The sequence below is a fragment of the Malaya genurostris genome, chromosome 3 (genome assembly GCF_030247185.1).
Source record: "Malaya genurostris strain Urasoe2022 chromosome 3, Malgen_1.1, whole genome shotgun sequence".
In the NCBI taxonomy this organism is placed as follows: Eukaryota; Metazoa; Arthropoda; class Insecta; order Diptera; family Culicidae; genus Malaya; species Malaya genurostris.
The window spans coordinates 114,288,022-114,312,237 of NC_080572.1; the positions used below are offsets into that span (position 1 = coordinate 114,288,022).

At 36.1% G+C, this 24,216-nt stretch overlaps 1 protein-coding gene across 1 annotated transcript; it reads left to right on the top strand.

The window, feature by feature from the left end:
- The first annotated feature begins 17,715 nt into the window (after window positions 1-17,715).
- On the top strand, window positions 17,716-18,817 carry LOC131434868 (peritrophin-1-like). Its single transcript, XM_058602087.1, has 2 exons — window positions 17,716-18,419; window positions 18,493-18,817. The coding sequence occupies exons 1-2, from the start codon at window positions 17,751-17,753 to the stop codon at window positions 18,697-18,699; spliced, it is 876 nt and encodes a 291-aa protein (XP_058458070.1). The 5' UTR covers window positions 17,716-17,750; the 3' UTR covers window positions 18,700-18,817.
- Window positions 18,818-24,216: the final 5,399 nt, after the last annotated feature.

Consider the following 24,216-nt stretch of genomic DNA (forward strand, 5'->3'; position numbering starts at 1 on the left):
TGTTGCCACTTTGTTTTGAAACAGAGTCTAAAGTACAAATGCGAAAAGGAATTAGCACAAAAGTGTAGAAAATCCGTCTATGTCACAGCTCTCAGTTTGACAGTAACTAGCCTTTTAAACGCTTCCGGGATCGGTTGGTTTACGATCGAAAACCAGGATATGGCTGCTATCACCATTCATCTGACAGCCGGCAGCTCAGTCATCGCCGATGAGGAAAAAACGTCCCGGATGGTCCCGTCCCGGTCGTCCCGGAATAGTGCGAATTCCGTTTTACTCCAATGAACGACCGCTGACTTTTTGCAAGGATTAATTAGCTTTGTCAATTTTTGTTTATGATAGTACTCTTTTTATTTCTTTACTTCAATAGGAAATAGGAGAATGCGAGAGAAAACAAAAAGAGTCACCTGTCTTTGACTGAGTATACTTCTACTTGTTCATAGAACTATGGAGTATCCCATTTGACAGTCACTTCCACAGTACAGATTATAGTTAACGATGATTCTAGTCAGTCTGTCAAGACCATTCGACGTGACTGACAAATTGCAGCTCTGATCACAACAAATCGAATCTAAATTTTAAGGTGTTGTTCATTATTGATTGATTGATTGATTTTTTTTTGCAAAACTCTTCATCCACGAACTTGCTATGGCAATTAGGAACGACACCTGAAAATTTAGAATTAATCGATTCATAAGTTTTTGAGATATCGTGCTCACCGCAAAATAAAAGCTTCTTGCGACAGGGGTAGTATAATCTACAATCTATTATGATAAAATTTACTTCGCAAACATAACAAAACATGTACTATTCGATGGTTTTGATTAATCGAAGTAAAATTTTTTCCATAGTTCCTAGAGTAATCGAAAGATTGGGCTTCTTTTCTCCAGCCCTTAAGTTACGCGCGTGCGAGTTAATTACGATCTAAGTAGACCTTTTAGAACTTCAAATCGTTTTTTAGCGCTTTGTGATATGCTTGCTGTCTAGCAGCAACCTTCATCTGACATGTTTCACGTAAGACTGAAGTTTTAGCAATAATTTCATTAATATTTATAAATTCGCAGGCTTTCCAGCTGATATACCACTTACTCCTGCAAAACCTTGGTCCCGGTTAGGGAAAGTCAATAAGCCAGCATAGTGTCTTAGATTTTTGCAGGCAAAATAAGACAGTGCTTGCAATTAATCCAAATTGAATCATATATAATTGAGAATACAAGGCCTCATATATTCAAATCAATTCGTAGAAATATTTCACATTATGAAGACGGCATTCCGCAAACATTCCATCATTATCAAACCAGAGCTGGAGTTGAAGAGAAAAGGGGGTGGGTAATGTCAGTGACATGGATGACGTGAATACGAAATACACGATTCTTCACACTTTTGAATATGTCAAATCGTTCCCATGAGTTGATATACTGTGTGAAACGTGCAAGATTTCTTTTCTTTACTTTCAGAATTGTAACGGTGCCCCTTTAATTTATTGTTAACATAAAGTGGGAAAAGATTTCCTTTTAAGGGATCCACAATTTAACGACTACGCTATGGTGAAAGGGATGTACAAATATATTAGGAATTAAGAACTAAAATGAAATACTATTGACGAGAAATACATTGTAAATAAAACTTCATTAACTAAATATCTCGTCCATTCTGTGCTTAAAATGGTTTTACGAATTCCCTACACACACAGGGTAATAGAGTATAAAACATTGTTCGCCTGCAAAAGTACACACGGTATGAATTACAATAATTTCAATTGAAGAAAATATCTAAAAGTTCTTCAATGACTGAATAATTATGTCACTGCTAATAAACGGTCAACGGTGCTAGCTAGAATGAATAAAACGTCGCAGTCGCTCACTGTATCAAAACCGTCGTCCAAGCATGAGAAAGACAAACAAGCATCATGAGATTTTTGAGTTCTTTGTGATTATTTGAAACTACTGAAAATTTTATCACAAATTCCTGATCATATCTTCGATAGCAGGAAGAAAAAATATGTTCTAGAGTAAAGTACAGCTAGAGATATTCACGATTAAGATCTATCCACTCTTGTACAGAGTAAAAATGGAAAAAGCGTCCCATGTGAAAGCAAGTCATATTCACGACAAAACTCTTGGAAATACAACAAAAACATTGGGAGAATCGGTTAAAAAAAATGATAGACGAATTGAAAAAGGAAGCGAGATGAAATCGATTTTATCCATTATTCTAACTCATTAACATAGTTCATCGGGGGCGTAAAAAACGAATCCGCTATATACGAGACCCAGAGCATATCGGATTTCGATTGATTGGGGCTGTGAACAATTATTTTGTTCCTGTCAACTGATAGCACCATACCACAGATAACAGATATACAGACTCGAACAAAATTTTTCAAAATCCTGTGTAAATTTCAAATTTGCTATACGTTGGAAACACTATTGCCACCTACTCGACTGTTCGCCGCGATCTTTCAAAACGTTCCACTACGTTCCGGAACGATAACAAAATCCTCCTGCCAGTTGTAGAAATATTCCAACTACAACAATTTTAACACTTATCATACGATTTCTCTAATTGTTAAAGACAATTTTATTACCGTGTCGCATAAATCACACGAGAATCCGATCGGAATAAAACAAAAATAAACTTGTCATTTTAACCAACAGCAAAACAAAAATCTAGCGAGAAGTGAATGTTGCACCCAGACCCTGTCAGCTTGGAGCGAAATCAATCTTCAGTTCAGCAACGCCATCGCACGGCATCACATTCAACATATCATGTCAATTGTATGGGTGCGCAGTGCTGCTATTTTGGTGCGCACGAGTTTGACATTTCTCTCCTCTACTTATATGCAAGAGATTCAATGCGGATTCACCTGAGGGCACCATGCTCGCAAAAAAGGATGTTGCCAATGATTTGTTCGGGAAATGTGAGAGCTGGATATCTTGTTAATATGATGTCTTTGGTTGCACCCAAAGTTGTGTCTCAAATGAAAGCGGCACCCAAATAGCGGTGGCACCTCGTGTCGATCGTGGTGACATCTGCAAGTGTTCGCCATGCTGATTGAGCAAATTTTACACACAGTTCATATGTGAGCCTGTATATCTGTTATCTGTGACCATACAGTCTTCGGCAATTTTGTTGTAGTTACTCAGACCCACCGTTTAGAGTCATTTGGTAGACATTTGGCTGAGAACTACTCCACTAGGAGCGTTTGAGCGAATGGCTTCCTTTTAATTATTACACTCACGCCATAATAAACTTTTGCTAACTCTGCTATATAAACATATTCAGGAAGCCTGAATGAGGCCGAAATATGATTGTTGAACATACCAAACGCACTTCGCGTTACATGGATGTGTCGAAAAATTAAGTTGAGTCAGGGACATTTAGGAGGCTGACACAGATAGGTATATATCTTGAAGGGTTGATTTTCTGTGACATATGGTTGAAATATACTGTCATGAATCTTGTTTAAGATTGAAGCTCGACTAACCTTTCAAGGTTATTAATAATTAGGGGATTCAATACCAAAAATCATATTACAGTCATGATAAAATCTCCCAAAAGCGATCTTTCAATGGAAGAACTCCCGCCAGAACTTCAAGACTCATTGTATGTGTCGAATGCATGCAGCCCAAGGCGATTCGCAAACAACGATACTGAATTCGCTCAAGTTTGATAATATGAGAGTTTTCAGCGGAACGAAAGCAAACGCATCCATATTCCATCACTGAAAATGTCGTTGTCTGCTACAAATTTATTAGATCTTACGGATGAGCACCCTACCAAGATCCTGTTATTTTTCAAAGAAAATTTACTCTTTGTTGGCATTTTGTTATCAGATACCTAATGTGTTCTCCCCACGTGCATTTGGAATCAAACCACATCCCGAGGTATTTGAAAGTCAAAACCTTGGCGATCATTCTTTCAATCATATGAAGCTGAAGTTGCGCGGGGTCATGCTTCGTTGAAAAGACGACCAACTCTCTTTGTTCTGTGGAGAATTCGAAACCCTGGTGAACAGCCCAAGCGGACAAGTTATATATGGTATCTTGCAATGGTTTTTTCAGACTAATAGCTTTGTGTACAGTAAGTGAAACTATGTCATCATCTGCCACTTGTCTTAGTGTGCATTCGGTGTCGGACGAAAGTAATGCAAGGCATTCATTCCTGCGGAAGCCAAACTGAGTATCTGAAAACAAGCCATTCGTCCCAAGCGTCGTGACGTCGAAACATATTTTTTTCGAACAATTTTCTTATGCAGGACAACATTGCGATGGGTCTATATGAGTTGTGATTGGAAGCTGGTTTGCCCGGATTTTGAAGGGCAATAACTTTCATTTGCCTCCTGTCAGATGCAACAATATTTTGCTCAAGAAACTTGTTGAACAATGCAATTAAACATCTTTTTGCGAGATCAGGCAGATTCTTCACCAAGTTGAATATAATTCTATCCAACCCAGGAGCGTTATTGAAGAAATGAGTGCTATGGGAAATTCCTTCATTGAAAAGGGGCTATCAATGGAACCATTATTTGGAGGAGACACCCGAGTAATGCTCTGCGTAGAAACAAAATCTGGGTAAACTTTCCAAGCAAAGTCAAACATCCACCGTTTCAAGTATTCTTCACTCTCATTTCCCACGTTACTATTCCTCATTCGTGTGGCCGTGTGCCAAAGGTTGCTCATTGAGGTTTCGACAAAATGACTCTAATAAAGGGTGATTTTTTAAGAGCTTGAGAACTTTTTTAAACAATAAAACGCATAAAATTTGCAAAATCTCATCGGTTCTTTATTTTAAACGTTAGATTGGTACATGACATTTACTTTTTGAAGATAATTTCATTTAAATGTTGACCGCGGCTGCGTCTTAGGTGGTCCATTCGGAAAATCCGCTTTTTCATCGACAAATTTTGTTCAGCGATGAGGCTCATTTCTGGTTGAATGGCTACGTAAATAAGCAAAATTGCCGCATTTGGAGTGAAGAGCAACTAGAAGCCGTTCAAGAACTGCCCATGCATCCCGAAAAATGCACTGTTTGGTGTGGTTTGTACGCTGGTGGAATCATTGGACCGTATTTTTTCAAAGATGCTGTTGGACGCAACGTTACAGTGAATGGCGATCGCTATCGTTCGATGCTAATAAACTTTTTGTTGCCAAAAATGGAACAACTGAACTTGGTTGACATGTGGTTTCAACAAGATGGCGCTACATGCCACACAGCTCGCGATTCTATGGCCATTTTGAGGGAAAACTTCGGAGAACAATTCATCTCAAGAAATGGACCGGTAAGTTGGCCACCAAGATCATGCGATTTGACGCCTTTAGACTATCTTTTGTGGGGCTACGTCAAGTCTAAAGTCTACAGAAATAAGCCAGTAACTATTCCAGCTTTGGAAGACAACATTTCCGAAGAAATTCGGGCTATTCCGGCCGAAATGCTCGAAAAAGTTGCCCAAAATTGGACTTTCCGAATGGACCACCTAAGACGCAGCCGCTGTCAACATTTAAATGAAATTATCTTCAAAAAGTAAATGTCATGTAACAATCTAACGTTTAAAATAAAGAACCGATGAGATTTTGCAAATTTTATGCGTTTTATTGTTTAAAAAAGTTCTCAAGCTCTTAAAAAATCACCCTTTAGTTACACTTCTTGGCAGAAATATGTTTTTGAATTTGGTCTTTAAAACCAAGAATTTCTGAAGAGCTACTCCTCTACGTTTCTAGTAACGGCTTGCATTCATTTTGTTTTGCGAGTTTAGCCTTTGAGCACTCTTTGTCCCACCAAGGATTGGGAGGCCTAATGTTAGTCGTTGGAGCAGGAAATCGTTTGGTTTGGGCTTGTCATATTCTTCAAGCGAGGGGACTCTTTCATTGAATTTGAGACACTTGAGATACTACTTTGGTATTTAATCCAGTCAATATTTTTTGTCAAACCATATTAAATATTAACTTAATTAGCAATGCAATTGCTAATTACTACTAATTGAGATGATGATTGGTAAATGATCGCTACCGTGCACTTGGACGTGCAGGAGGTTTTGGGAGCCGTGTCATGCTGCCCTTATTTAAAACTGTCATGTTGAAATTGTCGCAAATATTGTATATTAAAGAGGATCTATTATCATTGTAGAGGAAACCCAACATAATTCCATAATTCAATATAAATCTCCTAGAATTAACCGAGGAACAGGAAAGGCTTCAACCATTTCATGAAGCTAGTATACCGAAGCTATACAAATGTCTTTTCCCTTAATATTTATTTGACAAGCAACAACGTCTATACTAGAAGTTGAAAGAGTAGGGCAACGGCTCCCTATTTCATCTGAGCTCCTATTTCCATCTCATCTCTTCACCTCATAATTTTGAACATAAATAATATTTTACAACCTACCGGAAGCAAACTGTGAAATGTTTTAAAATGATTTGAAAAGCTATTGTCACACTTTCCTATTGAAAGAAATGGTTTTAAATTCTTCGGTGATCGTTTTTTTTTCATATAAAATAAACTCACTTTTCAATTTAGGACACATTTTCGTCTCAAGATTTACAGTTCGTCATGTTTCTGAATATCTACTAATCGATTCGTCTCAAAACATGATCACTATTTCGCACAATTACACTACCATTGAATGCTGGATGACTTCATAATAAGTTATGTTCACTTGCCACTTGTTTAGTTAACGATTAAAAACTTTAAAAATTACCCGACAGGCAATAAAAGTCTTCAAAAATATGAGATGAAATTTTTTCACTTCGTTCACTTGATTGCGCTTTGTTTTCATCTCATTTGGTTTCGCAAAGTTGCCAAGTTATCTCATAATGTTACAAAACAAAAATTGTTTATCTTCTTCAAATTATCATCAAAAAGTATGTTTTTGGTATCCGTGACATTAGTTTAATTATATTATTGATATTAATATTTCAATAAAACTGTTTCAGCTTCGAATATTACCAGAAAGAACGTGTTAAATACTAATGAAATAACCATTGTGGCAAATCTAGTAGCACTGGTTTCATTCCGCTATACGCCAACATAACGCTGTGAAGTGTGTGTGTGTTTCATCGGCTGTGCACAGAGATGCCAGATATTTTCATAGAAAATATGTATTACTTTGCATAGAAAGTCTATATCTGTTCTATCTGTTTTCACTAATAAAATGATGTTGAAAGATTGTTCTTTAGATCTCCGTAAGCCATTGCCCCATTAATTAGACAATTCAACGAGTAAATTTTTTACCAATAATAATAATGTGGAAAAATCCTGGTGGGTACGGTTGTATCGTTTGAGTTGTATATCTGGCAGCGGTGAGGCAGTCGGTCACCAGAATGTCTGCCCAGCCATATTTTTCATAGCTGGCAGAGTTTAGTCAGCCATCTGGCAGCCATGCGTATGCGGGTGAGAGTGAAATAGTGGAATATTTTGTTTTGATTGCTGTCGCCATTGCTAATTTATAGGATGAATAAAAGATCAACGATAGGATGGATAAAAATCCATTGAGATGAAATTAGGAGCAAAGTAGTGAAAACATCATTAGTGTTTTTAGCTGTTTTATAAATATTAGTTGAATTTTCAAGAAATGTGAATCAATTCTCAAGGTGGAGCAAGGCGAATGAAGCAGTAATATGAAATAGTTACAGTGATTTTAGTGGCTAAATCGGGGTTTGAAGGCGACGTCCTTACAAATGAGATGAAATAGGGAGCCCTTACCCTATTTAATCTATAAAAGGAACAGCATTTCTTAATACCTAAAAGCACTCCACCATACGGGAATCTTTATCGAGACGTATAATGTTGAAGTAATTGAAATTTAAAGCCATGTTTAATGTAAGCCATGTTTCTCACAAAGCAAATGCGTTACATTTTTGACTATTGTTATTTTAAATGAATCAAGTATTGGCATGATGCTTCGACAATTCCACTGCAAGACAGTGATTGAATCATTTGCAGCGGATTATAAATTATCCATCAAATTTTACAAACCCTGAGAGAATTGGCCATTGAACTGATAACTGATCCAAAAAAGTTCTAGCTATTGGAAGGAATGCAGAAATTAGTGTTTTAGGGGATCAGATATATTGAATGCTGTGAATATCCAGTCTACAATTTCTGAAAACTTTAGTAATCCTGTTTAAGGATGTGAAAAGGAGCCCACTGGATTATTGTCTTTTCTTGTGCTAGCTTCTAGATTGGTTTGTGAATTTGCAAAACCTGGAGGTAAAGTCTTTGGTTTCAAAATTGACTTTTAAGATTTTACACGTGGGTCATTTTTTTTTAATGATGAAACTTTAGGTTCCTTTTTGAATAATTTGGGGAAGGACTTCTTTCCCTACCCTTGAGTAGTGACAAATGATGTACTTTCACTATTTTCATCAGAGTCTTATTTCCATCTTTAATAGATGCTGACTACAATTGTTTGCACTCAGTATCTTAACTCCCTCAAGCATAGAGTTTTTGAAACGATCAACTCCATTCTTAAGTAAGTCATTGATTGTCAAACTCGCTTCGGTGACAATGCAGAGTCTCTGCACTAGTAAGACTTTGTTAAAATTTCAAAATTTATTTCGCCCCCCTCAAAGTGATCGCCCCCGGCCATAATGGTATACTTATGCCAACGTTTTTTTTCAATTCTCGAACAGTTGTTAAGGATCAAGAGTAAGTTAACTTGTGTTGCTAATTTGTGTATTACGTGCTTTTTATTTGGTACGTATGTCATAGATCTATGTATTCATTTATGCAGTGCAACGATTCATTTATTCTCAAATGAATGTTAAGTCTGATATTTTGGATAACGTTTGATGGAAAATTGCTCACATTTTATGAATGTAGATTTTAATTCCCTAATAAAAAGGTAAGCAACACTGCTTCAACGCATTTGTATTAGATTGCGCTACACAAAATAAACAAAACTAATGGCGTTTTCGTTTTTAATTTGCACTACACCGGTGCAGTGCTACACTGTGGCATGAATAAACGAGCAAAAATGACGAAAACATAAACAGTAACCATTGACTACAATAAACGATTCCATTGCACAGGGCTATACTGATGAGTGCTACACCAGTGGTATCGGTGCAGAAAAAGTGTAGCACTGGTGTAGTGCAATTGGCAAAAACGAACGGTTTCAGTGCAACCTTACCTACGCCGGTGTAGTGCAATTTAAAAACGAAAACGACATAAATATTTTCTGTTCCAAAGCAGTTTTCCTATTTCGCGGGTTTACTTATAGAAGGTACGTAAATCTTTATATCGCAATAACTTCTGCAAGAGGAATGAAATAATTTCTGTAAGAGGAATGAACTGATTGGTTTATTTTTCAACCATATGGAGGATTTATTGAGTAAAATCAGGAAAAGAAGCGCCGGAATTTTTTTTTACGCACACATTGTTGACATTACTCATACGCTTGCAAGGAGTCTTGCTCATTAGTGTCAATTTCCGGAATAACTGTCAATGCGCGTAGCGATTCACGTTTGATGTCTTCAATTGACTCAAAACGGTTTCCGGAGGGGTTGTTTGAGTTTGCTGAATGACCAGAAGTCACACGTAGCTCAATCAAGTAAATACGGTGGTTGGTTGAATTTTTGGCGAAAAAATCACGAAAAATCAAAGAAAAAATTGAATGATTTTGGAACCAATCGTGCTTTCACTTTCCTTATGCCCAAATGATCTTTCAAAAAGGTTTTTATTCATCCTTCCGATATTTCTTTGTTCTCTGACTGTTATTCGTCGATTCTCGAGCACCAATTCCTTGATTTTATTGACGTGTTTATCATCAGTTGGTATTCATGGCCGTCCTGGACGTGGTTCGCCGTCAACGCGTTCTCGACCCCTTTTGAACAATTTGTACCAATCAAAAACACTTGCTCGCGACGTACAATTATCACCGAATTTGATTTCGCACACAAAATTTCATGGAACTTCTTTGTTGAATAATTTCACTCGTTGTGAAAATCGCCGGTAGCACTTTTAATACTTCAGAAAAACAGGCGTATACTAAACACTAATGGATATTTTGACGTTACATTTGGCCCAGATGTCACTGACAGTCATACCAACCTAGAAAAAAAAATTTCGATGGATAAGGCTTCCGCGCGAAATATAACTCATAAGTCTTACTACTTTTTGTCCACAGTAGCATTACATTATATTATATTCCATTATGTTTTATCATAAAATATTATGTTTAATTATATCGACAACGAAGAGGGGCTGGAAGTGCAGGGTATCTTACAAGCGAATGATTGGATAAAGGAGTGGATTGCTAACCCGAGAAGCTAGGGGAAACTTCATGTTGCCCCCTGAAGATCTGAAATGAGTAAGATGCACCCTTCTAACAAACAAACTATCAGGCTGGTTTTAACTGGTATAGCGAAATTCTTCATTTATGGCCGAATGTTTTTGCTGGATAGCATCGGGTCCGCAATACTCATTTTGGCACTCTTAACAGCAATAATATGAATTCTATCTCTCTTAGAAAAAAACGTTCAATGGTGGTCCTTCATTGGTCCAATACGTTGAATCATTGGTCCAATGAAAGTCCAATCAATCGTTCAACGGGAGGCCAACACGCGACCTTCGTCTGATGATTTTGAAACAGACCGTTGAACCGGTAGCTGCTCGATTCGTTCACCAAACCCGGCAGACAGAGGTCCATTGTTGAACTATTTTTTCTTCAAGGCATTGGACCGCCATTGGACCTGCTTTTGAGGGAGAATTTCGAATAGCAAACAAAACAAAAAACTTCGATTGAAATTTTTGTATTATTCATATTGTTGTGTAGGAGATCTATCGCCCCGGTATTAAAAATGAAAATATTTGCATTTCTCTTATATTAAACGAATATTGGGGATTATAACATTTGTTAATCAGGTTAGTGAACTGGTTCCGAGTTTGAAGTAATACCCTTCGCATAACGTCGACGCTTGCGTGCTCTGATGCTTTAGAGCTCTGTTGAACGTTGTGTTCACTTCTTTTCTTTCTACGGCGAATTTATTCTGAGCCACATCTAGAAACAGATAGAAAATACATTTAATTTAATCAGTATTTCTATTTCCTGCAAAAAAAAATTGAAAATTCTCCCCCTTTTCCAGATTATTAGTATGACTTGATCATATAAGACTATTAGTATGACTTGATCATATTTCCAGACTATTAGTATGACTTGTTCATATGTGTCTTGATCATATAAGCACATTACTATTATACAAGATACGGCGAAAATAAACATTAGAAAAGGTACCTTCAGCACTCGATAGTTGCTCGTTGTTTGTTTTCTTGTTCAATTAGTACGGTATTATCGCAAACCTTTGCGTAGAATAAAAGCAAACCCAATAAGTTGCGTTCAGTACTGCAGACCAGGCGCGTATACAGGGGGGTGTTTTAGGGATTCAAACCCCCTCCGAAACTCAAAAAAGTATGATATTATGTAAACTCTTTTTTTCAAATAAGTAAAAACTAAAATGAATAATTTTCAACAAACGACTCCACAATAAAAAAATTTCAAACAATTATATAAAAAGTTCCATTTGTATGGAAATTGATCAACATGTTCTGAAACACCCCCCGAAATTTTTTTCTGGGTACGCGCCTGCTGCAGACATTTTTTAAAAATACAGGATATGGCACATGGTAATTGAAAGAGAAAATAATCAACGAGAGACTATCATTTTTACATAAGACCTTTTCTAATTTACATTGAGAAAGAGGATACTATGATTCCAGACAATACAAATTAACTTTGGAGTTTGATATGGGTCTCCTAGTATTTTTTTAAGTATTTAAAAATCAAACGTACCAAGTAATATTTGAACTAGATTCATCTCCGATGCTCGCTTCGGTTGTATCAAACTACGAGCATTGTGAGGAGTATTTCCACTCCAAGTGATGTAGCTCGCATGCTCAAATAGTTGCTCCGAGAAATGTCGGCAATAATTGTATAGAGTTTCGGAGTTCTCTCCTTCAAATCGTTGACGCAAAACTGCCTTTCCTTCAGCTGTTTCCGAGTAATTTTCCAAATTCGCCAACTCTTCATCATTGAGAACTGGCATCTTGATACCCGCAGTTGAAACTGAAACATTGCCGAGGTGGGTTATCACACTTTTCATATCTCTCATGAGTGTATACAGGCATCGCTTGGTTGTTGCATGGTATAAATTCGACGCATGTAGCATTTTTTCTGTAACAATTTTTGTTTAAATATTGATTCGAATAAATGCCTTCCAAACAAACTCACCTATCTTGATGAGGCGCTCAATAGTACTGGATGATAAATCTGAAAATGTATAAGATCTGTTAGAATGGTATTCTATAGACTACGTATTGCGATCATAATTTCTGATCATTTTTTATGGTGGAGAATTTCGGGCCAATCCAAGAAAGGAATAACGAGAAATCAAACGATTTGGATACCGAACTTTATATTAAGGTCAACACACATCAGCAAGAAATTTGATAGACGAATGACCATTCAGATCTGTTAGTATGTATGCATGTGTGTTTTAGTGATTGTTTGGTAAGTATATCTTAAAATAGATGTAGAAAGAGCTGAACCGATTTTCACAAACGAAAGGATTGATGATCTCATAGTCTGCGCTCGGTTTCTGGTTCTAGAATAGCAGAGTGATTCTCAATTTTAGGACGTAATTTTATAAAAGGTTGTTTCAAATGAAGTCCCAGGTTGACGGTTCAATGCAAGGTTAATATGACCGTAGAACTAGCCATACAATGACTGTACGCTAAGAATCGTCTGTGAAGTCTGTTGGATTCGGGCACCCACGTAGAAACATTATACACCGACTTTAGCAAAGCTTTCGACTATATCAACCTACCATTACTATTCTACAAAACGCCGAAATATGACAAAAAGAAAAAAACACAATCTACTTCAATGACTCAAATCATATTCGAACAATCGAGCACAAGTTGTTAGCTTTCATAACATTCTCTCTGAATTCGTTAATGTAACATCTGGTGTACTACAGGGCTTTTATCAAGGGCTTCTTCTTTTCATACTGCATGTAAACGACCTTCCTTCATACTCGAATATCTCAAAGTAATTATATATGCAGATATGAAACTCTTCATGTAAATTAAAATCATCAACGATGCAGTGATATTCTAGAACGAAATCAATCTAGCAAAATTCATTTCAAACTCAATGTAAAAAATGTAACTCAATAATATTCAATAGGTAAAATAAAACTCTATCTTTAGACATAGATGTAGGAATTGAACTTGTAGAAAAATATAAAACAGAACGATAACTCTTGTGAAACATCACAGTACCATAATCAATAAAGCATAAAGGATGCTTTATTAATCGCTTCCGTCATAACTTCCATGACCCATATAAAATTAAATTATTATATAGTACATATGTCTGACCTATTTTGGAACACCGCTGCTTAGTATGGAATCCATATATTTTTACGAAGAAGGATTTTTTTTTGTTCCAGAAACAATTTCTTTTATATACACTTCGTAGATTACCTGGACAGCATTTTCTCTACATTCTGGCTTATCAATGTTTAAACACTTAAAGAACATCGTAATCTTGCAATGCTATATTCCATTAACGACATTAATACGTAGCGTATGTAAACATTGAGAACTATTTGTTTTGCATTTGCTTGACGAAAAACAAAATCTATAAATATAAAAATGCAGAGATCATTCTTTGTAATCGCATCACGTAAGAACGGATGGACGGATTGAGATGCTTTTTTTTTTGTTTGATCAGTTTTTACCCCCACCGGGTTCGTACATCAAAAAAATTAGGAAAACTTACCGGAAAAGTGGGAAAAACCAATAAAGTTATTTTGTATGGACAATGGAATTTTCCACTGAAAAAGTCGCCAATGATTGCTAGATGATCGATAGGTGTTTGGCGCATAACGAGTTGCATAAGTGTTTGGGCGTCGAAGAAGGGAATACTAGATCGTTGAAAGAATCTTTTGGCGCGCAACGAGTAGTTTTGTGTGAATTCATGTGGTTCGTCATTTCGAGCCACGTGCTTAATTGGGTATAAACATTATTGATTGCCAAATGATTCAATGATGGAACGCATATGAGTGTTCTAGCTATACCGTAAACATGATCAAAAGTTCTGATACTGTTTACCAGAAGATGCATTGTGTGCAATGTAATCAGTTATAGTTGTTTATTGTTGGCCATCGTAGGCGTGAGTTGCACAAATCACCTCATAAATAGAACGATTTTTGTACGAATCAATGATAAGATGCTGCTGTTTAAATAATGAGATCAATCATAGAGGTTTGCTTTGAATTTAGCGTGCTGTGGTTCGTTCGCGTCGGGTTAATTCTGGTGGATTGAAAACCATTAGTTGTGAGATTTTATGCATTGACTTGAACGATAAGCTGCATACTGGTACAATCACTCCTCATCTTCACTCCTCTATAACAGAAGAACTGCACATTATTTTCATATAAAACTTTCTGATATAGATTCTCAGTGCCGAACTCCACCATTCATTAATTGTAGGTGGGGTACTAAACAAAATTATGTGGTGTTGACTAATGAGATGATTATTGATAAAACTATTGAACAAATGCAGTGTTCATGTAAAAGTTAATGGATACAATATTTAAAAGAATTGTAACTTGAACTTTCGAATGTCCAAGAATTACTCATTTTATCATTCGATTTTTTAACAATATCAAACTAACCATAGTACTCAAGGAGGAGTAAGGATTTGAAGATAAAGTGCGGAAAATTCGACGTAACAAGGTTCATTTAAGTAAGGAGAAGATTTCTCGCATCTAAACTTTTACCGTCTACCAGAGGAGTCGAACTTAGCGATGCGAAACATCCGAGTCTCTGATATGTTAAAAATTTACTAAATAGTTACTGACTGACCAGAAGTCATACATTAAAAGTAAAAATAAAGTTTTATCGCTAAATTGTTAATGGAAATTTTTTCCTGTGATTGTCACGCTACGAACATTCATCAAACACGATTAAATAATATCACCAGACTAGCGAGAAGTGACGAAAAACAAGTCGCGAGGGCAGCTTTTGTAAATTTGTTCTAATCAATTTAAAGTAGTCATCTCAGTTATTTTTGCTTCACTTTTTATTCCATATGTCGAAACCATAGTCTGAGAGAGATCAACAATCGCTATTCGATGCACTGACTCAAAAAATGATTCGCGGTGTATTCGCTTTATTTTTGCGTAACAAAAGCTTTTAACATATTGACAATTTTTTTTATCAATTCATTGCAGCCAAGTAATCAGTAAAATAATGAAAAGATACATTAACAGCATAACGTTTGACAATTCTACTGTTCGAAAACATAAATTTAAAAAAAACGAGCGAGACGAAGTTCGATGGGTCAGCTAGTAGAAATATAAATTTCTCAAGAATTACTACCCATTCGTGTGAGTATGCGCGAGTTTCTCAACTGTTCATGTAAATAAAATACATACCTGTACAAATGATACACTATTTCTAACATTTACGATTCTCTTTTTAGCAGAACAATTATGTTATATTTGTATAATATCAACACAAGCTGACGCAACGAACAAACTGCACGAATCAGTGATGCCAGATTGTTCTAATGCTATTTCCGTAGAAGGACATTTTTTTCCCGGAAACCTAACTGGGGTAAAGCACGAAACGTACAATAGGCGACTTTAATTTTTGCTCAGCAGACATATTTTCCGCAGGAAATGCGAAATTCCGTTGAAATTGCCAAGTCCCGTAGATTTCCAGAGGAAAATGGAGATTTCCGTTGATTTTTTTTCCACATTCACTACCGTTTCAACCGTTTGCAGTTCACACAGCTTTAGCTCAACAGACGTCAAACGTACAACAAGATATTGCCGATTTCGCACTGGGATCTGATAAACAAATTCGGATCTACTGTAAGTCTACCCGAATGCACTGGTACTGATGAGTTAAAACGCACCTCCGGAGGAAAAACACCCTCCTTGCTTTTCTCAGACGTTACTAATTATTTCCGCGTAAATTTAAAAAAATGCAAATCCGTCGTGACAATAGATTACTATAAAATTTTAGTAGCGATGGTTTAATCATATCTGGAAAAATAACTAAAAAAAATTATGTCTTTAATATATGCAAGTTTTGATGTTCGTTTCATAGTAATTTTTCAGAGTGAGAAAGACGATTTTATCATTTTTACCAGTGAACTTTAAACTCATTTCTAATACAGATGATGTATTTACAACTAGATGAAAAATTCTTCAAAGTTATTGTCCCATATTTATGAAGGCAAAATGCTTAAGACTCGCTCACAAAAATTATGTATAAGTTTTCAATTTAATGAACGAAAGTGAGCAATCTTTCACCTGGCAAGTATTTATTCCACGAAAAGACTAAAGCTCTTTTTAAATATAAAGAAGCAGCTTCATGAGGGTGTGTTTGGCCAGGTTGTTGTCATGCGTTTTGCTCCATTGTTTTGATGAATGTTCACCCGCTGATTAAGATCACCCTGCCTCTATGTTCAGATACCCGAGACTTCGCGAAATTTAAAATGAATATTTTGCATGTTTTCCATGATCGGGTTTTATGCCCGCATATATTTCAATGGAATCTTTTTTGGGGTTCTGAAAAATGAGATATTTCATGCACTTTTCAATGCATACAGTGAATATTTGTTTGGAATTACGAGAAATAATGGTTTCGTGTATGAAACTTTCACGTTTTATACTCTTTACTTAAGATATAGCAACATTTCCGAAGGGAATGCGTTTTGCCCCATCTTTCCCTACAACACAATCTCACTGAACGCCGCCATTGGGGTAGTCTCTGAAAATGTTATTGGTCGTTATACTACTTATTATCAAAGAAATTTGCTGGGGAGATACCTCGAAGGGGATGCGAATGCAACGTGACTTATTAATGGTCTGACACAATCGATAGAGAGCTAACCAGAAGATTAATTCGGGCTTCCCGACTAATGGATTTAATCTGAGCTACGGTGATCGAGTGATTGTATTGAATATTGCCGATTGTCATATCAGCAAATAAATACAGAGCCGTATTGAAGCAGAAAATTGAAGGTAATTTGGACTGAGAAAATTTTTTTCTGCTCAAGGAAATGTATGCATTATTTCCAATTTCGAATGGGATGCAGAGACTGTGTATAAACTGCGACTGCCTGTTGTTCTTCAGAGATGACTGAACCGATTTGTAAAAGCTTTAATATAAAAGAAAAAGCCTATAGTGCTACTGACTGCTATTAAATATTATCTAGATCCTACTTTTGGATTTGAAATTAGTGTTCGGGGCTCATAAAAAAGCAACCAGTTATTATAAAAGCGACTGAACGCTAATCTTTTTCGCGGTATTGAGTTTTTATTCTGAGTTATAGTAATAAATTCCATTATAGTTTTATCTTATGGATTTAATTTTGTTTCATTATACATCTAAATCGCATCATTATTGAAAGGACTCGTTATACTAATTGAAGGGTAAGAACCAATTTTGCAATATATGCCGTTCTTTTAGTTGTTTTCAATGGTCCGATTCAATTCGCAGAATTCGTTGAACATAAGAATATCTTGAAATTTCCTATCGTACAGCCATGGCCCATTTCAATCTTTTTGAAACCTACATCAAATATCTTATCAAGAGCTGTAAGATTACCGTGTGAGTTATTTGATTTACAATACGTAGCCTAGCAATTGCTATTTAAGCAATGGCATTTCGGGCTGTGCTGATCATATTCTGCTACTCTTTTCATCGGTTTGTCAAACAAAAAAAACAGTGTAATGTTAAAAGCATCGATTTCTATTACTTTGGCCACGATTGCCGTTTTATGTGTGATACCATCTTTGGCAAACAGGTGTACCGGAAAGCCCGATGGTCTCTTCATTAACGATTTTACGGCCTGCGATAGATATTTCGTCTGTACTCGCCAAATGCCAGTACCTGGTCGCTGCCCGAATGATTTGTATTTTAACGAGGAAGAACAAAAGTGTGATCATTCCTGGAATGTGATCTGCCTTCTTTGTGGTGACCCGAACGAGGAGCCTACGACTATTACTACGCCGGAATCTCCAACAGGCCCTGATGAAACGGAAACACAAATGACTTTGATGTTAGAGCCAAGTGAAACAGTCGAGAATTTTCCTATCGAATATGAGTGTGGCAAATATACTGCTTGTTTCGACGGCGAAGGTTTCTTGATGGAATGCGCACCGGAACTTTTCTTTAATCCTGAGAGTAGGCGGTGTGAAATACCAGATGACAACTCTTGTGACCGCAGCTGCCCTAGCAACGTTAATCCGTCGGTACCAACGTTCGTCCCAGACCTTACAGACTGCTCTAGTTACTTTATATGTTTCAATCGTACCTCAACTGCACAAAGTTGTGCGGGTGGTATGCTGTTCAACCCTGATACCAGAAAATGTGATTTTCCTGAAAATGTGGATTGTGATGTAAGTATAATTATTATTAAAAAAATCCTTAGAAATGATCATAAACTATGCTGACGATGGGTTTATTTTCTAGCATGTTACACCCATAATAACTGAGTGTCAACCGAATGGAATGCATTATATTCCGCATGAAGAGAGTTGCACATCATTCTTCGTTTGCGTGAATGGTGAAAATCGGGGTGAACAAGAATGCGCGGACTCTTTACTTTTTGATATTGACACTATGACCTGTAGAGAGGCCGAATTAGCTACTTGCACCTGCCAGGAGTGCATGACATGACAGCTTAGTAGTCTATTTGTTTAAAAAAAAAGTTTTCGGATGCTTGAGTAAATTATCCAATATTTCATAACGATTACAATATATGTATTTATAAATAAAGAAAAAACAATCATATGAATTTAGTTTTGTTTAAGAGTGTTCGATTTCCGATGTCCGATTCATTTAGCAGTATTCGTTTAGTATTAAGAATATCCGGAAGAATTTTACGATAGTACAGCCGTGATGCATTTTAATCTTATCAAAAGTTTTAAGATTACCGTGTGATTTATTTGATTTACAATACGTAGCCTATCAATTGTTTTTCGAGCATTGGCATTTCAGACTGTGCTGAACCTATTCTACTACTGTTTTCATTGGCTTGTCAAACAAAAACGCAGTATGATGCAGAGCCGCTTTTACAGAGGCGCAGCGGGGGCACGTGCCCCTGGGCACATGGTTTCAGGGGGCCCTTGACGGGACTCAGCGAGCAAAAAAAAAACAGGGCATTCAGTTTGTTAGGGGCACCTAAAAATTTTGCCCCCGGGCCCATTATTACGCAAAAGCTACGCTGCACAGTGGTTCTGCCAGAGGCCAAAAATAAGAAAAATTAACTATTTAATTTTTCAAATTTGTTATTTTTCCTTGATTGTCTTCAGATAATGCCGAAACTTAAGCAAAATTGATCAATGGTAAATGATCCCGTTGATCAATTTTGCTCAAGTTTCGTTTGGCTTTTCAGCTTTGAAAGTTGACTGATGTGGAAGTGATATTTTTTTTGCGCGCACATAGTAAACGGTTGATAAGTTTTGTTGTACAGTAACTATTACAATCAATCAAAACCCGATTCTGTTATGGATATTCAAGAAACAGGTTAGTAGTAAGCTTCCTGCCAGTTGTTGGGTTCGTGTGTATAGTTAAAGGTCCAAAAATGATGCCTGAGCTATATGTGGTTTTTATGTCTATTTTCATGAAAAACATTATCTTCCGATAGAGGTTCAACTGACTTCCCACAAAATTCCAGAAGTAACCAGGATACTAGTGTGTTGGGGGAAGTCATGTTAATTTAGCTGCCAGATTTTGCCTATAAGCGCGCTAGGTTGAATATAGTGAGTGCATGTTTTTGTTTACCTTGCGCGTCTTCGGATGTTGTTGTTGTATTGATTCCTGAATCATTACAATTTTAGCTCATAGTTACGTTCTGGTAGATGGCAAGGTAACTTTGTGCTTTTTAAATATTTTTAATTGTTAGTTTTAATTATTTCTTATCATGTGCAACGCGCTAAATGAAACGTCGTCGTGTAAATGTTATTTATGTGGTGATAAACCTAAAGAGATGAATAAACATTATAATGGCCTGGAAAAAGAGCAGAAGAAACCAGATTCAAATTTGGATGTCACCTGGACATTCCTGAATTCGTTTTTTTTAAATACTTTCTTCATCTTGCCCATAGGTTAGATCTCAAAAAGCATCGCAGGCTAGAGCAGTTCAAGAGAAAGAATCCTTATCCCACAGAAAAAAGTAGATCCAGCTAGAACTTAGATCCAGACTAGGACTTATAATAGACAAACAACGCAGTAGAGGCTCTGGAAACTCGAATGATAGCAATACGGCTCGGAAAATTTTATAGAATTCCAACATCGTTTGAGGAAGTTACTGTATTGAATAGAGAACTTGTTGATAAGTAACACGTAATATTTCAGTGTTTAGCGTCAGGCTATAATATTAGAAAAGATGCGTTCCAAATCTTTGCGATTAACACTGCCAGATCGCTAGTACAAGAGTATCCATGGTTTAATATGCCGCCATATTAACACAAAGCATTGGTTCATGGTTCAGATGTGATTGATAACGCTATAATATCCGTTCGTGAATTATCTAAAGAAGCTGCTGAATCAAATAACAAAAATATTAACGATTCTAGACAAAACTACACTACACGCAGAGAAATGGAACATGTTTAAAATAACAAATCTGTTAGTAGATTTTTAAATTTGATTTATAATGCTTTCCAGCTAGAATATGATTGTTTTGAGCTAATTTTTTCCTTCAACATCAACAATTTTCTCTGTTTGATTTGAACCAAAATTTTGGTCTAGTCAAATGAACAAAGTATTTGTTTCGGATGATTTTATTGATGAATTAAACTAACTATTTATTATATGTCAACCAAAGTTGAGTTGATGTTATCGACCATGTCTACGTTGATTAAATCCTGCTATACGTTTATATTAAGAAACAATTTGGTTCAATTTATCTATGATCGAATTTGTATTATGATAAAACTAACTTTACTGCTTAATTGAACCATACAAGTTTTATTTCTTATAAACCATTGCAATTTTTTCCCGCGCGAATAAGCCAGAGCATTTTTTCCCACGGATAAAGTTTGTGTACGTTTTTTAAATGAAATTTTATCTACTTCTTTCATTTTTCAGGAATTTAAAAAAAATGAAGCGTATGTATTGTAAATTCATGATATTTATGAAAATTTACATTACATAACAGATTTTTTCACAACAAAATATTTGATGCAGAGATCTTCACCGGACTGATGAAGCACCAAGCCATTGAATACTAATTTAAAGACCAGGGCTTGTGGTATGTGAATGATTGGATCGTCTTGCGTTGCGACAAAAGGGCTACATGTCTTGAAATTTAGTAATTTCGATCAAAAACATGATTTTTATGAATTTGAAAGCGAAATAAAAGTGCTATCAAAAATTACCTTCCGAATTAGTTTGAAAGAAATCATTTTATTCTTTAAACAAACAAAAATGCATGATTATAACATACAAAATGTGAGTTGAAATAACTAAATTTAAGTTCATTTATTTCTACTAAAAAGTAAGTACATTCGAAGCGCTCAATTATTAATTTTAAATAGAGTTCGTTCATTCCGAACTAATTTTCTAAATTGAATTTACTACGAAATTGTTTGTCAAGAAATTGACAGAAACGCACAAGTAAAATATTTGTTATTTTTATCAAAATATGGATTGAATCATATTAATTCGTTGAGAAAAATTAATTATCATGTTTTGTTGTTTCAAGCAGCAATATTTGCTATATCAAACCTGATTTTCTTTTGTCACTATTTCAATACAATAATTCGTTGTGTGAGCCCCAAATTTTGTTATCTTTACAATATTTTTCTCTGCGTGTAGAAAAAGTCCAAGAACAGCAACAAACACAGATTTATTTCATACACTATTTCTGAATTCAGATCCTTTGGAGAGTTGGCATCACTGGGAGTGCTATGCGGTATCCTGGTGCTGCTAATATATTATAGTATAATTTCAATGTGTTGTTTGATACGTATAGTTAAAAATTTGGTTGAAATAGTAATTTTGAGTGATAGTGCAGGTGTTAGTAGTGAAATTGCTTTTTGCCTTTCTCTATGAAAAGATTAGAATTGCTGGAAAAACCGACTTTCGAACGGAGCCTCGGAGACCCACAGTGTTATATACCATTCGACTCAGTTCGACGAGATCGGAAAATCTCTCTCTCTCTCTCTGTGTGTGTGTGTGTGTGTGTGTGTGTGTGTGTGTGTGTGTGTGTGTGTGTGTGTGAGAGAGTGTGTGTATGTGTGTGTGAGTGTAAGTGTGTGAGTGTGTGTGTATGTGTAAGCACTTTTCGAAGATATTTTTACCGCTCAATTTTCTCAGAGATGGCTGAACCGATTTTAACAGTCTAAGATTGTGGCCCGTTTGAAAGCTATTGTTAGGCCATTGATCAAGTTTGAAAATCAAATGGCTGTGACTTTTTGTTCCAGAGATATGATGGTAAAAGTGACGCAACTGACAAAACGCGTTGTTTTTTTACCGCGCAAGATTCTCGGAGATGGCTCAACCGATTTTAACAAACTTAGGCTCGTTTGAAAGCTTCTATCGAACCATTGATCAAGTTCGAAGAGCAAATGGCTGTGACTTTTGGTTCCAGAGATATAATGGTATAAGTGACGTAACCGACAAAACACGTTGATTTTTACCGCTTTTATATATAAGGGTCCAAAATTTTGGGATCACCTCTATTTTCGTAAAGCTCTAGTGCTCAAATGTTTAAGCACCTCGAAAAAAGCCCTCATGCAAAATTTGAGCTAAATCGTACATGCGGAAGGGGTGCTGCTCGGCGGTAAAGGATTGACAATTTTCGATCTTGAAAAAGCACCATAGGGGGGAGTACATGAAATTTCCAAAATCGAAAATTATTTTTGATGCCAAAATTCTCAAAACTGCATGAAACGTCGAGATTTAGTGTCATCTAAAAAAAAAATTTTTTTTTTAAAAAATGTACTTTCTGGGACTTCCCAAAAAGTCGATTTAAAAAAAACGTTTTTTTTCGAGATGACGCTAAATCTCGACGTTTCATGCAATTCTAAGCCTTTTGGCATCAAATTTTTTTTTCGATTTCGGAAATTTCATGGTGATTTTTCAAGATCTATGAAAATTCCACTAAGTGAACTAAGAAAGGTTTTTGTCTTTCTCTATAGAAAGGTATTAGAATTGCTGGAAAATTCGACTTTCGAACGGAGCTTCGGAGACCCATAGTGTTATATATCATTCGACGCAGTTCGACGAGATCGGAAAATGTCTGTATGTGTGTATGTGTGTGTATCAATAACATCACTGTGCTCATACAAATAGGCAACGCAAATGTCAAGCATTAGATTGGAAAACTGAAGCCGATCCAAGCGCCGTCTGCATGTCATTGTACATTTCCACTCATTAGGTCAATCACGAAGTGCAACTACGGGCGATCTACTTCAACTCAGCTCAACTCAGCTATTACTGAATTCAGATCCTTTGGTTACCGACATTAGAAAAATTCTTTGCCAGAAAATATCATCTCTTCTAGATTCCGTTAAGTCTCACTTTTATGTATACACTTTAATTAAGTACCATTATCGAAAAAATAATCTATTTCAGTGATATAAATGTGTGACAACTTATGGGCCTTTAGTTTTTGTCAACCAAATCAAAAAGAAAAATGCACTTTTTAAAACTTTTTTTTCCATTCAAACTGACAAATGTCCTAAATAGAAAAAATAGTCAACAATTGCGGAAATCAAAGATATTTGATGATGCTTAATATAATACAAACCATTACCTTCCGACTTCACACTTCCGGTTCCGGAGTTATAGGGTAAAGTGTGTTCAAGATTGTACACCGTCACTTAAACCGGCGAAACAAAAAACGTAGAACTGTTCTAAACTGGCCTCAAAACTACACAAATCGATAGTCATTATCAGTAGGCAACTGAAAAACCCTTTCTTAATCCACTTAGTGATGTAATAATGCCTTTCTCTTCCTTCATAACAGTCTCATGAAAATATATTTCTTACTTTTAATTAATAATTTCGGACACTAATTTTGACAGCAATTGATTCAGATTGATTCGAGTAGTTCACAAAAGCATGTTTCAATGTTTATGTCACACAGTCAGCATCATTTTTCCAACCTTTCGATTTCGGAAATTTCATGTACTTCTCCCTATGTTGCTTTTTCAAGATCGAAAATATTCAAACTTTAACCGCTGG